This window comes from Marmota monax, unplaced genomic scaffold, assembly GCF_021218885.2.
Source record: "Marmota monax isolate L192 unplaced genomic scaffold, Marmota_monax_Labrador192_F-V1.1 WCK01_AAM20220418_F8-fsc00092, whole genome shotgun sequence".
In the NCBI taxonomy this organism is placed as follows: domain Eukaryota; kingdom Metazoa; phylum Chordata; class Mammalia; order Rodentia; family Sciuridae; genus Marmota; species Marmota monax.
In genome coordinates this window covers 5,246,737-5,261,899 of record NW_026692583.1, presented here as the reverse complement: position 1 = coordinate 5,261,899, position 15,163 = coordinate 5,246,737, and the positions used below count along the sequence as shown (strand labels likewise).

Here is a 15,163-nt window from a genome sequence, read left to right as displayed (position 1 = left end):
GCATTAGTGTCACAGGAGCTGGGGGAGGGCCACCCAGGGGCTTCTGACAATCAAGGAAGGTGTGATCTTTTACAATCATTCATTTATTTATTTTTTTGCTGTACTGGGGGTCGAACCCAGGACCTCACACATGCCAGGCAAGCGCTCTACCACTAAGCGATTTTATAAATTTTTCTTTTAATTTATTTTATTTTGGTACTGGGGATGGAACCCGGAGGGATTTTTTTTTAACCTGGTCTTCTTTACATTTTTTTTTTTTTTGTACCAGGGATTGAACTCAGGGCACTCGACCACGGAGCCACATCTCCAGCCCTTTTTAAAATTTTTTATTTAGAGACAGGGTCTCAGTTGCTGAGCGCCTTGCTAAGTGGCGGAGGCTGGCTTTGAACTCGAGATCCTCCTGCCTCAGCCTCCTGAGCCCTTGGGATGACAGGCTATGCCACGGCACCCAGCTAGCTGTGAGGAGGGCGTGATCTTAAAGGCGGTCATGTAAGCTGAGTGGGCACAAAGTATGTCTGGAGACAGGTGCCTCACTTCGAAGAGCAAACAGTAAAATTGCTAAGTGTAAGAACCGAGTGTGAGTGTGCCCTTGTGCTCTGGGATGGCTGGATTCCTGCCTGTGTCAGGGCACATGGCCAGGGTATGGGGAGGGCATGGGGCAGAGAGATTGCCACGAGGCTGTTATGTCCTGGAGTTAAGGTAAGGTTACACGCTGAGACGGCACTGTTTCCAGCCATTTCTAGGGGGTGAGTCAAACTGTCAACATTCTAGCAGTTGATATTTACACTGAGGAGAAAGCCACCGTCAACCTGGTGCAGAGTGAGAGCCACCACAGCCGTAGGGGGCACCCCAGACAGATGCCGCGTGCTAAGCAGGGTCTTCAGACCTCCCTGGACTGATCGCGGTGGTGCCCCAGGTCCCTAACTGCACATAGAGCAGGTCTGGGGCAGCGCGGGAATTGCATTTCTAACAGGTCCCCAGAGGGTGGCAGTGTGCTGCTGGCCCAGGGACCCCATGGTGGGTAAGTCAGCCGTCCACGGGGACAGAAGAGAGGACTCTGCCTACCCCTCCAGGGCGGGGCCGACGTACTCATCTGTCTCTTTTTTGCTCTCTTCAATGAAGGCAATGGACTCAGATCTAAGGCGGTTGGTCACTTCGTACGTTCTCAGGGTGACTCCGAAGATATCCTCGTGGTACCGGTTGTCATCCTAGGGGACAGAAACCGCCAGGGAACGGCCCTCAGATGCCAGATAAAGGTGTAGACAGGACGGATACCCCCGAGTGGAAGGTACCCAAAGGAGACGGTTCCTAGAGACACCAGGCTGAGCCACGTGTCCCCAGGGAACCTCTGATCTCCAAGGCTCTGTGTCAGCGAGACTCTACCCTCGAGGGCAGGAGGCCACTCTAGTCCGGTGGAACTCTGGTGTTGCCATGCAGAAATGGGGCCACACGGCTGGGCAGACGTGGAACCCAGAGTGACCAAGCCAAGTGGGAAGCTCACCGTTCTCCCCTCTCCTCCCTCTAACCTGTTCCTGCAAATTCAGACCTGGGCAAGGCAGGGGTCCGTGGGAAATGTCCCAGGGCAGGGAGATCAGCGGGTTGAGGGGAATAAAAGTGGCTGGGAAGCCACCAGGGTACACCCCCACAGCTGCCCAGAGTGGGGACCCCTTGGGAGGCAAGGATTTTGGAAGCCATGGGAGTGCCTCTGGCAGGGTGGGCAGTCAGTGGTGGGAGGCAAAACCAACTGGATGCTGAGGAGGGGCAGCGGCTGGGGGCGGTTCAGCCCGCCAGGCCCCTGTGCTGGTCCAGTCTCCCTGGACCCACCTGTAGAGCGGGTCTGTGTTTAGTTGGGAAGGGTTTTCAACTGTATCCTACGGAGTCCTGGGGAACCCAGGACAGGGACCGGGAGGATCAGGGCAGAGAGACGGGGGATAGGGCAGCTCCGCAGCTCTGCTCGGACACACGCCATCAGAAACTCTTTTTTAAAATCTCCCTGGGGTTTAGCATCAGATTTAGAGTAAGGGCCTCTTCCATAAACATGTCGATCACTGCTCATTTAGGAAAGCAAGGGAAAGGAGGGATCACACCTAGAGATCTGTAGGGGTCTAGGACTGTGTTGGATTTGGGGAGGTTGGTCACATGGTTAGGACTTTGCTGACTGAGCCATCACCAGTCTTTGCCCAACCTTTGGGTGTGTCAGGAAAAGATCCTTCCTTCAGGGTAGATGCAGCTCCATGCCAACGTGCATGGTTTAGAGAGCTAAGCATGGGGTGGCTTTCAGACCTCTGTCTCTCCCTTGGACAGATCTTTTTGTTCAGTGCTCTACCTGTACAACTGCAGAGGGCAGTTTTGCAGCTTGGTTCTGGGGGGCAGAGAAAATTGGGTTGAGTTCATTTCTATATAACTAACTAGAGGTCCACTCGCTATTTCCACACTTGACAGTTCTCAACCATATTTACTACATGCACCTGCATGCCCAGCCATCGTACCTCCTTTCTCAATCAGGATTTGGGATTCCTCCCCTGACTCCTTATAACCTCTATTCTCAATCATAAGTGCAAAAGTGACATGTCATTACAGCTCCCCAAATTATCGACAGGTGGGGCGGGGAAGAAGAGACAGGAAGGATGCGAGACAAGGGACCCAGATGCCAGCCTGTCACTCACTCACCCTCAGCCTGCTGATGAATACTCCGGCATCCTCCTCCGAGAGCTTCCCCTGCTGGGCCATGATGCGCTGGACGGCTTTGAGGACATCGGCAGCCATGGTGACATCTCCACACACGTAAATGTGGCCCCCTTGCTCCTTCAGGGCTCGGTACACAGTCTCGGCCAGCTGATCTTGCAGGACATCCTGCACGTACTTCTGCAGGGAGGGGAGGGTCTGTGAGGAGGGGAGGGGCTCTGGGAGGCGCAGGGTATGGCTCAGGGGCTTGCGGGGTGTTCCCAGGGGAAAGGGGTCAGGAGCTGGGAAGAACAAAATGGGTAAGGTGGAAAGGGGGTCCCTGGGGTGTGAAGGAGCGACTCCCCACGTTGGGCAACCGGAGCTCAAGTCTGCTGAGGACCCTCCAGGGAGCCAGAGAGAGAGTCCCAGAGTCATTCCCAGGAAGGGAGGCATTATCCACCTGCTCCTCTCCCCGTGGCCACTGCTCACACACAGGTGTTAACATCTGTACCCACCGCGGTGCGGCAGGTACCCCAGGTCGCGGTGCCAGAGAATCCTCAGGACAGACGGCATGGCTGAGGCAAGATGGGGGCGGCCAGCCTGCACCTCTGCAGAACTGGCTAAAGCAGAACGGCTGGACTAAGAGGTGGGCTGGGAGGGGGGAGAGGGTCACAGGGACGTCTCACATGGCCTTCGCGAGTTTGTCTTTAACTTGTCCTGGAAACTCCACGCCAGGTGACACTCACATTCCGTTGGTACCTCCCGGGTGCCATTAAGATTGACAGACTTCCCCAGGAACTGCTCTGCATGCCCGCCAGCCACAGAGGCCCCAGCCCCTTCCCTGGGACCCCTGGGGACATCTCTAAGACCCAGCAGAAGCCTGGGCCAGTCCATTCCGATTGGTAGTACGACCTCTGATGGATGGTTAACTTATACTTTTGAAATAGTTTATTTGTTTATTTATTTAAAATTAACTTTTAAAAAATGGTGGTAAAATATACAGAATATACAATCTACCATGCTCAAGTGCGTGATTCGATGGCATTAAATGACATTCACTGTGTCGTGCGGCCATCGCCACTATCCAGTTGCAGAGTTTTCTGTCACTCCAATGGAAACCAGGCCCTCCGCTCCCTGTGACCCCTTTTTCCTGGTCCTGCACATTCTCAAATCTGCTTTTGGTCTGTGCATCTCCTGCTTTGAGCATTTCATGTCTGTAAAGTGCTATAATATGGGCTGCTAAATATTTTAAACAGATGCCCTCTCCCGGGTTTCTCAAGTGCAGAGCCAATCCACAGCGGGGGATTCAGACAGGGCAAGGGGGGTCTCTAAGACAGGACTTGCGAGGGTATGTTCGTGTAGGAGTGCGTTAGTGGGCGGGGCCGGGCTTACCTTTGGTTTGTCTGGCTCCCGGGAGTAGGCCGTGTACAACTCTCGGAAGACCCCTTTGTTCTTGGCCTGTAGGGTCTCCTCCCTGTAGATGTGGTCTATCTTGGATTGCCGGCACCCGAAGACCAGGACCATGGGGCAGGGACTCATTCCTGGGGACCGGGAAGATCTCATGTCACAGACAGCTCTGACACCTGATTGGGGGGGGGGGGTGGCTGAGCAGGCAGAAGCTCACAGACAACAGGGCAGGCGGTGAGGTGTGTTCGGATCTCCCTTCCCTGGCTCCTAGACGACTTAGCAGCCTCTACCATCAGGCAGCGCTAAGAGCCCAGACTTGAGCTCCAACACCTGGTCCAAATCCCTGCTCTGTGTGACAAAGCACAACCAACTGCACCTCTAAGCCTCAGTTTTTCCCTGTGCACAATGAAACCAGCGGTCCCCCCGTATTGACAGGAGAAGGACCCCAGGACCTTGTTCAGATCCCAAAACCTGAGAGCATGCTCTACTTTCTTAAATAAATGGTGCAGTATTTGCATAGAAACTTTGCAGATCCTCTGGATGACCTGTGCTACCGCAACAGTGTAAACGTTAGGGAAATAGAGGTTACAGTATCTTTTACGGAATCATTACTAGAAAAACAGTCTGCACATGCTCAGTTCAGATGTAATATGTTTCTTTGGGTATTTCAGACCTGTAGTTGGTGAACCTGTAGATTCAGAACTCATGGAATGGGCGGAGTGTGGGGCGGCCGTAATAGCAACAACTACATCATGGAATTACCATGAGAAATAAGTGTGCAATATGAAAACTGGGCACACTTAATGAATACTTTATAAATGTTAGCTTTTCTGCAGAACAATGTTTTCTTGGGCAGGTCTTGATTTTTGAGTTGCTTTTCTGTTTTGTTGGTTGCTACCCACCCAACACCTTCCTTCAGGTTGAGCACTTATTAGGTGCTCAAGGACTCCTTGTTTGATCAGGGCCACGCTTGTGGGGTGTCTCCTTCTCCCAAAAATGGAACTGTTACAGCTCTCACCTAGCAGAGTCTGCTCTTGAATAACAGTCCACAGGAGAATCACATCAACACAGCCATTTGATAAGGGCGCAGGCTGACCCTGCTTGAATTTTTATGAGGGGCTGTACCTTAAATAATCACAGTGCTGTCCCTGGGCATGGAATTTCAAGCCGTGAGGCCATGTCGGGTGGGAGATTTGTTTGGCTGCCTTCCCCCCACCCCTTCCAGGCATCCCGCCGTTCCCTGGGGCTGCTGAGACTCAGGGTGGAAAGGAAGTGGCTGCCGGGCTGTACCCCACCTTTGTGTTGAATGTCAAATTGCCGTTGCTGCCAGAAGCTTCGGAAAGGGGCGATGCCAGTTCCTGGGCCAACCAGGATGCAGGGGACCTGGGGGTTTCGGGGCAGGTGGAAGCTGGGTGCACTGGGACAAGAAGAGAAAGTCAGAAGCTCTGCTGAGGTCAGATCCCGTCCAGGACAGCGGAGCCTGAGGTAGACCAGGCGTCTGTGTCCCGCAGACACGTAGAGCCACTTAGTGCTCTTCACCTGGGACCAGGGAACTGGGCTGGGAACCCCTGGTACATCCACCCACGAGATCTTAAATCAGAGATCCCTGGACATCAGAGCTTAAAGAATCACCTGGAAATGTTAAACCTGAAGATTTCTGGGGATGCAGCAAAGTGGGGCTCAGGACTCTATTTTTGAGATGCTCCAGGGGGTTTGGAAAATGGTATGTGGACCAAGTGGGAACATCCCACCCCCAACAGCTGAGAAGAAGGGTTGGCTGAGGCCACCATTCAGGGAGAGAAGTTGCTGAGGGATGAACCGCTGTGCCTCACAGGTCGAAGCTCTAAAACTGAGTTGGGGAGGAAACGCCCTAATGGATGGGATGGCTGGGTCTTCTCCATCTCTAAGAAACTGGGAACCGTTTGAAGGTGACCAGAAGAATTTGGATAGACTTTTCACCCGTCTGAGACTGTCTGTGCCTGGTTGCCCAGCATGCAGAGCAGAATGCACACTTGATAAATATCTACAGCGTTGACTTGACCTTGCTTAGAGGGCACACTTAACTCGACGTGTTGCTCGGCCCCAAGATCTCATAACCCAAACAACTTAGGGCGATGCGGGAGGGAAACTGGTGCTGATCCCGTCCGTCCCAGCCCTCAGGCTGCTCCCCCGACTCCAACTTGTAATATCAACATGCAGATTTGGGATGACTGTTCCTCTTTTGTCCTTGGCTACTTACCCCCGCACGAAACAGGGTACCACTTCGCCAGCCTGTATCCGGTTGAGCCAGGAGGAGCACACACCATGGTGAATTGGTCCTTCTCCATCTAGTGGGGGAAGCAGGATGCTCTGGTGCATCTACCTCCCTCCCCCCAGCAGCATGGCCTCTCCTCCCTCCAATGCCAGAACGCTCACAGGCTGACCCCATATTTCTGCTTTGGAATTCCTACTCAGGATCCCCTCCTCTAAAGGGGAAGAGGAGACGGTAGAGCCGAAGTGAGCTCATAGCTGCACGCCTGCCCCGGGTGCACCCTCCATTCCCATCCACTGGAAGGACCCCCCTCGGGGTGGTCTGGGTGGCTCCCTGGGGTCCGGGTTACAGAGATCTTCAGATCATGGAGGGACAGTATAGGAACAGAGGTAGGGTCGTCTGACTCATCTGGGCACCTGATACAGCAGAGACCCCCCAGGGAATGGTGGGGTGGCCTGTTCTCGTTGCTGTCTTGGGGTGCCAGGAGATGCAGCCTCCCACATGCCCGTCTGGCCTCTGTCCTAACTCTGCTGGGGACAGTTTGATTGCCCTGCGGGGATTTGGGTTGGCCTGTGATTAGTGGCTCAGGAAGAGACCACCTGTGGAGGTCTTGGGGGGGAATGAAGGGGGGGGCGGGCTCTGCCAGCTCCCCTGCCCACCTCGGGTGTGGTAGGAGACGATGGCCACGGTGAGGTGCACCTCGTCGGGGTACATGTCCGGGGAGGAGCTGATGGAATAGTAGCGGGGCTGCAGCAGGGACAGCTGGGTGAGGAGCAGGGTGGCCGGCATCTGGATGGACGGGAACTCCTCCAGCACCTCCACCACGGTGGGGTTCTTGCCCCATTTCCACTCCTCGTACTCCTGCAAGCCCTGCGCCAAGGAGAGGGCCGAGAGAGGTTGAGACCAGGGAAATAAAGGAGGAGGAGCACGTGCACAGGGATCCTGCCGCTCCAGGATCTGACCGCCCGAGGACCTTATCAAATAGACACCATCTTCGTCCCTGTGGGCTGCTGCACCAAAATACCTCAGGATGGTGAATCCAGACCACAGAAATGCAGTGCTCACAGTCCTGGAGGCTGGGAAGTTCAAGGTCAAGGGGCCAGCAGAATCTGGTGGAATCTGCTCTTTATCTACGGCCCCGTGCTATGTGTCCTCACGTGGCAGGAGGGGAGAACTAGCTCCCTCGGGGCTCTTTTATAAAGATACTAATCCTATACACCGGGGAGAGTCCTTTCGACACGGTCACTTCCCTGAGGTCCCATTTCTTAATGCCATCACCCTGGGTATATGAATTTTGACACATGATTTTAGGGGTGGGGGATGGACAATTTCAGACCATAGCAGGCATTTCAATCATCCCCATTTTACAGATGAGGACATTAAACATGACAGAGGTCCTGTGGCTACTCAGCGATGATGGCTGGAATTTAAATCTTAAGTGGCGGGGGTGGGTGGCAAACCTCATCCTGTGCGCCAATCCTGACTTGCCCCCTGTGAGATAAGAATTGTTGTTTGGGGGCGGCTGGGGATATGGCTCAGGTAGTAACACGCTCGCCTGGCATGTGTGAGGCACTGGGTTCAATCCTCAGCACCACATAAAAATAAAACAAAGATATTGGGTCCACCTAAAGCTAAAAAATAAATATTTTTTTAAAAAAGAATTGTTTTTACTTTTTTAAATGGTTGGGGAATAAAAAAATCAAAAGGAGAACAATACCTTATGGCATAAGAATATGGTACAATAAAATTCACGCCAGTGTCTGAGTGGTTGGATGAGAACACGGTCACATCATCTACGCAGCTGTATGATGATGGCAGAATGAACAGTTGTCACAAAGACCCAATGGGCCATGAGCCTACAATACTGATTACCTGGACTTTTACAGGAAAAAGTCTGCCAATCCCTGCTCTGGGCAGCCTGGCCTGAGATTCTGTGCTCCTGACCCTGAGGAGAGCCGAGGCATACTGAGTCCCAGCTGGTTGCAGCAGGTGCAGAAGGCAGGCTCGAGATTTGTTTGGTTGCTGAGCCTGGAAATGCATCCTTGGAGAGATGGCCAATTTCAAGATGGTGACAGACAGCCCAGGAAAAGCAGACTGGGGTGTGGAGGACCATGTGGGGGCATATTGACAGCAAAGCCCGGTGGTTCCCAGGGAACACAGGAACCCTGGGGCTCCTACATCCCAGATAACGGCCCTGGATGGTTCCTTATTGTTGATATAAGAGACTCAGTTTCTGAGACCAGGGGTAAGGTCAATTACAAGGGCTTTGTGTAACGTACTCCTGAAGACCCTCTTTGCCTTATCAACAGAGCATGGCATCCTTGGGAATGTGCATGTCCGGCCTACAGCCTCGATGACATCCAGCTGCTGAAGTGTAACTGACCAAGAGCCCCAGTCCTAACTTTAAATAATCCTGTGCAGGCGGCACAGCCTCTGGTTCCTTCTCATATCCCCTCATTAATTACAACATTTAAATAAAAGTTTTACATGGACATAGTCTAAAAAGTTAAATAAGTCTGCCAAGCTTTGATTAAAAATAATGGCCTCCTGTTCCCCTGCTTCTGTACGTTTCCAGCTCCCCAGAGGTAGCCACTTATAACTCTTTATCTGCTTCTTCTGAATGATGTGCACTTGCTAACTAGCCTTTTTCTTGTGCCTGCCATTCGGACCCGTCTCCTAGACAGCAGAAGAACGCTAACCCAAGGAGCCTGGGTGGTCCTCCTCGGCAGGGTTCTTACTGAGCAGGATGTGCAACGGTTCGGCTCAGGGTAGGTGAGTCCACGGTGTTTCTAAGCAAGAGTGATGAACTTGGTCACCAGAGGCCTCTATGTCTAGCCATTCTACCTACTGCTCCTCTGCCACTCTGAGATCCTCTGTTCCTTTTTCTTCCAAGCATGGGCTAAAATGGTGCTCCCAGAAGCTCCAGATAACAAAGGCAGTTGGCAGAAGGTGACACACAATTTCCACGGTGGCCAGAGAACTTTGAACACCAAGGGGATTGCTCTTGTTCTGTCAGGCCTCAGGACAAGGGGAGAGGGTTAGGCCTAGCCAAAAGTAGATGAGCCAATATGGCGGCCATATGCAAATGAGAAAATGGTAACCATGGCTCAAGACTGCCATCTGCTGGAAGACGGTTGGAACAACAGCTTTAGAGTTCCCTAATACTGGGAGGGGAAAAGGGCCCCCTAGAGGTGTGCGGAGCCCAGGGACCCACCTTGCTGAGGACCAGCAGGCGCTGTTTCTCTTTCTCACTGGTGGCCAGGGAGGCAAACTGCTGCAGCTGCAGGGGCGTAGGTGGCGTGGTGATGTCCAGGTAGTATTTGAAGGCCTGGAAGATGGTGCAGGGCGGGAGGCGGGACTCGTCCTTCCAGTTGCTGATGATGCCTGGGGGAGGCACAAGGGGTGAGGAGGCCGGGGAGGGCTGGGGTCCACGTCAGGGGACCAGGCCTGCGGCTGGGGCAGAGGAGGGGGCCCGGTGGGCAACCTATGGGCTCTCCACCTTGCACACCTCCACAGGCCTGGGAGACCATCTGGGTGCCTCACGTGCGCAATGAGGCAAACGAGGCCAAAAATTAAAAAATAAACATGAGCAGAGGAGAAGAATATCAAACAGGCAGAGCCTGAGATAGGCGTCGATTCTGGCTGCACCTGTGCTCTTGTGATGTCAGTTCTCACCCCCCGGAGGTGACATGCATGACTAACACGCACCCAGCACTTTCTACCTGCCAAGCGCTGTTCTCAGCCCTTTATGCTATTAATTCATTTAACCCTCATAACAACCCCACGAGGTGAGTGCTATCATTATCCCCCATTGAGAAAGGCAGAAGCAAAGGGAGGTTCAGAGATTTGTCCCAGGCCACGCGGCTCTTAAGGGTGAAGTCAGGGAGTCTCACAAGCGTCAGGGTCTTGTTCTGAGTACCACCTTGCACGGTCAGCCCTCCAAATCCACAGCCCCGGCATTCTGTGGATTCTACTGAGGATCGAAGATATTTGCTGGGAATTTTTTGCCTGTACCGAATGTGGACAGACTCCACCCTCCCCCCTTATCATCATCCCTAAACCATATGGCACAATAACTATTCACAGAGCATTTGCACTGTATTAGATGTCACCAGCCATCTAGAGAGCATTTAAGGTACGCAGGAAGAGGTATGTAGGATATGCGCCAAAACTACTCCACTTTACATACTGGACTTGCGCATCCAAGTGTTTCTATGGATCTGGGTGTCTACGGGTGGGGGTGGGTCCTGGATACTGGGGTATGATTCTTCTACCTCCAGGGACTCTTCAGCCCACCTGTGCTATTGAGATGAATCACTGAGACCCTCTCTGCCTTTGGAAAACCCCCAACAGGTTGGAACATGATCTAAGGACGCCATGGTACTGACTGGCCATTAAGCCTCCTGTAGGACCTTTGGATCCCGAGAGGGGTCTGACTTAGACGTTCGCTGTTCTTCACTCGGGGTACTACAGCTATTTTGGAGGAACCCCTTCTCCCACTGATGAGCCACGGGCATCTGCTCTGACAGCCAGGCCAACGTGGGGCAACCACGAGAAAGGGGGCGTCTGTCTCAGAAGCCGGAGGTGGAACAGACCCTCCCTCCCTCCCACCTGGATCAGTGAGTGGGAAGGGCAACGTGTCTCCTCGTGCCCCCCTGCCTGCCCCCCCTGGATCTTCCCCAGGAAGGGGAAGGGTCCCTGGGAGCATTACCCAAAGCTGTGTTCCGTTCTTCCAGCAGTTCCACTTTCACCATCTGGTTGACAGGGGGTGCGTCCTCCAGCCGCTCGATGAGGGCGTTCACGAGGTCCTCGTGGTTGCCAGGGAAGACGCCCAGGTGGTCCCCAGGCTGATACTGGAGCTCCTGGTTCCCGTTGGTGTGGAGGCGCACAAAGATGGTTGAGCGGCTGTAGGGAGGGTCAAGGGCGAAAACAGGATCAGGGCCACCAGCTTCTGCCCTCTTTCTTTGCTGCTCTCTGTCCTTCTTGGCCCCAATTCCACCTCCCCCGTCTTTCTTGGGGACCATGCCAACAAGGACCCATCATTGTACACCATAGCTCTTATCCAGCTCTCCCAAGAGCCCCTGGTTGCAAGTCCAACGAATGCTTTTTTGGACTCATCTGGATTAAGGAAGCAGTCCTGTCCATACCTCTGGCTGGTCCTGCCAGTTTGCTCTTTTTAAAAAAAAATTTTCATACTAGAGATTGAACCCAGGGGCACTTAACCACTGAGCCACATCCCCAGCCCTTTTTTGGTATTTTATTTAGAGACAGGGTCTCCCTGAGTTGCTTAGGGCCTCGCTAAGTTGCTGAGGCTGGACTCGTGATCCTCCTGCCTCAGCCTCCTGAGCCGCTGGGATTTCAGGCATAAGCCACTGCACGCGGTCCCAATGTGCTTTGATGGTTCCTTTGGGTTTCCCCCTTAATGCTGAATGCTGAACGTTGGAGCACCCCAGGCTTAATCCTCACACATATTTGCTCCCCTGCCTTTGAGTTACTTTTCTCCATTTCCCATCCTCTGACCCAGAGAATCATTTACTTCCTCCTGAGGTTGGTGATGGGTCCCCTCTCTCTGATGGCAAGCCATCTTTCTGTTTTATCCATAGCCGTATCCCTGTGCCTAGGACAGCATATGGCACATACAAAGTTCCCCAAAAGTTATCTGATGAATGACAGAACCTCAGACTTCCGGGGTGAGCCCGTCGCTGGACAGACCCTGTGCTCAGCGCCGATCTCTCCTAGGAATTCCCAGCTCCATCCTCTTCTACAACCAGGGTGTTCATATTGTCAGGAAAAAAAAAAAGACCTGGCCTTACCCTTGGGTTCCCCTCACTCCTAAATTCACTGAGATCATAAAATGGCGAGGTCTCAGAAGAACACCTTGAGAGAAGCACTTTTACGCCTGCCCGGTCACGCCCTTTCACACTGATTTTTGCATTTGAAGTCCAGAAAGCCTGAACTTGAAGAATTCTCAGAACGTCATTGTTTTGGTCCTTTGAAAAGTTTCAGTGCCGGTGACACTGCCCTTCACTTGATCTCTGCAAACGCTGGGACGGAGACAGAAACCTTGGGACGTCAAATCCCTCGTACTGTGTTTGCTTTTCCAAATCTGCTCCTCCTCCGTGGCCAGTGGCTTTCGGTTGATGGGGATGCTGGATATTCAACCGGAAATTCCCCATAGTCTCCATAGTACGTACATCACACTCCAATAGACCAACGGCACTCGCTACATAGAAGCATTTTTTGGCACAACCAAGAGCCCCCTTTGTGCTACAAATAGCCACCGTTATTAAAAACAGCTGAGCTGACACATTTTTTTGTGTGTGTTGATGGGGGGAATGTCCAGTGTTTTCTCGAAGCCTGGCACCCCTGTCCTTACTTAATAAGATGGGGAGCTTGTGGTCATAATTGTGAATGGTACTGTTAGGGCCTGGGGCTCCTCTCTCCTTTCAAAAGCAGGTCTCATCCTCTCTGGAGCAATGATCTTGTCAAATTGTATGAACGCGCATGACTGATTCTCCCCTGAGCTCCCGGGAGGGCTCCTGAGGAGCCAAGACCTCATTACCTAGCCTTGGCAGGCAGGGAGTGAGCCGCAGCCAGCAGCCAGGGGGCGCTGTAGGCTTCTCACTTGGGAGCCTCCTGGGCTCCCGCAGAGGAAGCCTTTTGAAAGGCTGCCAAATCAATACCTGCTTTCTCCCGTGACCATCAGGATTTGCACAAGATCACAATGCAGAGGACCTGAACTTGACCAGCCGGCTCACGCTCCCAGCCACTTTCCCCAGGTCCTCTTGAATGTAGCAGAGGGTAAGGGGTAGGAGGAAATGAAAGTTGCTGGCCCAGGCTCTGCCCAGCGTGGTGGGATTTTAAGCAAAGGGGCTTTGCAGGCTCCTGGATGAGATCACGGAACTGAATGGCCACATGGCCCAGGGTACTTGGAGGGGCTGGGTGATGGCGGTGGGTGGAGAGCAGGTAGGGTGGTCAGGAAGGCTTCTCTGTGATCTGATATTCGAACAGGAATTTGAAAATGAGAAGAAGTGGGTGCACAAAGATCCAGAGGGTTCCAGGAAAGGGGGATGGATGTGCAAAGGCCCTGAGGCAGAAAAAGGCAGGAGCTATTCGAGGAAGGGAAAGACAGCCAGAGGGTTTGGAGAGTGTCAGGGCCCAGATCCTGCGGGCCTTGTCACAATCTGTCATGGCAAAGAGTCTAGAGGGTTCCCTATGCTCAGTGGCAAGGCTGTGAAATGAAGGGGGTGACATGCTTCAATTCAGGTTTTTAAAGACTTGCTCAGGCTGCTGTTTGCTATTTCAGTCACTCAGATGGGAGATGGTCACAGGTTTGCTCAAGGTGGCCGCCCTGGGGGTCTGAGATAGGACTGAATAAGGCCAAGTGCATCTGCGGCTGTAGGGTGAGGGGGGAGGAGCCAAGGCAGCCCCTCGGGCTGTCCTTGTCCTCTGCGGAGGCAGGCAAGGCCAGAGAGCAGCAGCTTTGTCCACGGGGAGATGGGAATTCCAACAAGGACCCTCCACCACAATGTCTGCTCTTCTCCCAAACCTGGGCCTCAGGCCCCTGTGCCCCGTGGCTCTCCTGTCCTCCCCTGGAGACCCAGGCTCTGCCACCGCCCGTTCCTCCCGACCTCTAGGACTCGCCCTGCTCACCCATCAGTGCTCCATTACTGGCTCCCCTGCGTTGTGAGCTAATTGCTGTCCACGGATTAGAACCTCTATTTCCAGGCAGGACCCATTGTGGTCACTTTTCTCTTTAGATTCGCAAGGATCGCCCTGGAGAAGCAGTTTACTTCCTCCTCGGCACTTTGTTTGCAATTAAGGGCCTCTAGAGGGGGTGATCTGTGAATCTGAGTCGCGGCCTCCAGGGCCAAAGAGCCCAGCCTCGGGCAGGAGAAAAATGGGAGCATGATGCTTTCCTCCTCGATTCCTCATAACAAACCTCGGGAGCTGGAAACAGTATTGAGCCTGGAAACAGACCGCGCCAGAGCCTGCTTTTAAAGAGAGGAACACTTAGGTACAATTTGGTCCTCTTTGTGCTAATTCACGACAGATTTTAATACTACGTTCTAGTTCCTAGCCTTGTTTGGAATTTTCTCATCTGTCCCTTTTAGACCCTCCGCTTAGAGAAAGGACAGAGGCTAATTTGGGACTTTGGTTCCACTTTGGTATCAAAATATCTGCAGTTTTCCTTTGTTGCTTCTGTACTGTGGTTTAGGGGGGGCACTGCTCAACTGGACTTTCAAGGTTGGGGCAGATTGTCTGCCCCTTCTCTTTCATTGCTGTGCAAGTCACACCTTTCCCCGGGAGAGAAGTGGAAAGTGAGGTGCACACGCCACGTGGAGGATCTCTCGCTACAGATCAGAGCTCGCTGAGCTCCGAACACTGTATTTAACTAATTATTCAGAGATCAATCTCCCAATCTACTTCTTTAATGTTTGAGGATCTAGGAGACAGGAACCGGTTGGCTCTAACAGGTGGATCTGGGGCTGTGACAGGTTGGTCACGGTCATCCAAGGTTTCAAAGACCCCACAGGAAGCAGGTGTGCTCACTGGCAGGTGAGGTGAAGCTGGAAAGGGTCAGTGTGACCTTGAAACGGTCACTTCTACTTCCTGTCATTTCCTCCTATTTAAAACGAGACCGTCTCTTTTTCCTGGGCTGGTATGAATGATGTGAGGTCCTGGGCAGAGAGCTCAGGACCGTGCTCAGGACGTGGGAAGTACTAGATAAACATGAGCAATCTCTCCAGCCCTCGTTCCTGTGTCACAGAGAAGGAGACATGGGCTCCGAGCACCTGGGCGACTTGTTCAAGGCCACACAGCTCGTGCAGGGGAGAGCTG

The 15,163-nt window shown here is 53.0% G+C and overlaps 1 protein-coding gene across 4 annotated transcripts in view; it reads right to left on the bottom strand.

Moving 5' to 3' along the window:
* Positions 1–15,163, bottom strand: part of Nos1 (nitric oxide synthase 1) — a 142,270-nt gene that overhangs the window by 3,217 nt on the left and 123,890 nt on the right. For all 4 annotated transcript variants that reach the window (XM_058579887.1, XM_058579888.1, XM_046446300.2 and 1 more), the window contains exons 21-28: positions 11,034–11,227; positions 9,537–9,706; positions 6,982–7,192; positions 6,311–6,398; positions 5,367–5,488; positions 4,057–4,205; positions 2,671–2,865; positions 1,090–1,208 (exon numbers count right to left, since the gene is read on the bottom strand). In XM_058579887.1, coding sequence (XP_058435870.1) covers positions 1,090–1,208; positions 2,671–2,865; positions 4,057–4,205; positions 5,367–5,488; positions 6,311–6,398; positions 6,982–7,192; positions 9,537–9,706; positions 11,034–11,227 — 1,248 coding nt within the window. The remainder of the gene's footprint in view (positions 1–1,089; positions 1,209–2,670; positions 2,866–4,056; positions 4,206–5,366; positions 5,489–6,310; positions 6,399–6,981; positions 7,193–9,536; positions 9,707–11,033; positions 11,228–15,163) is intronic.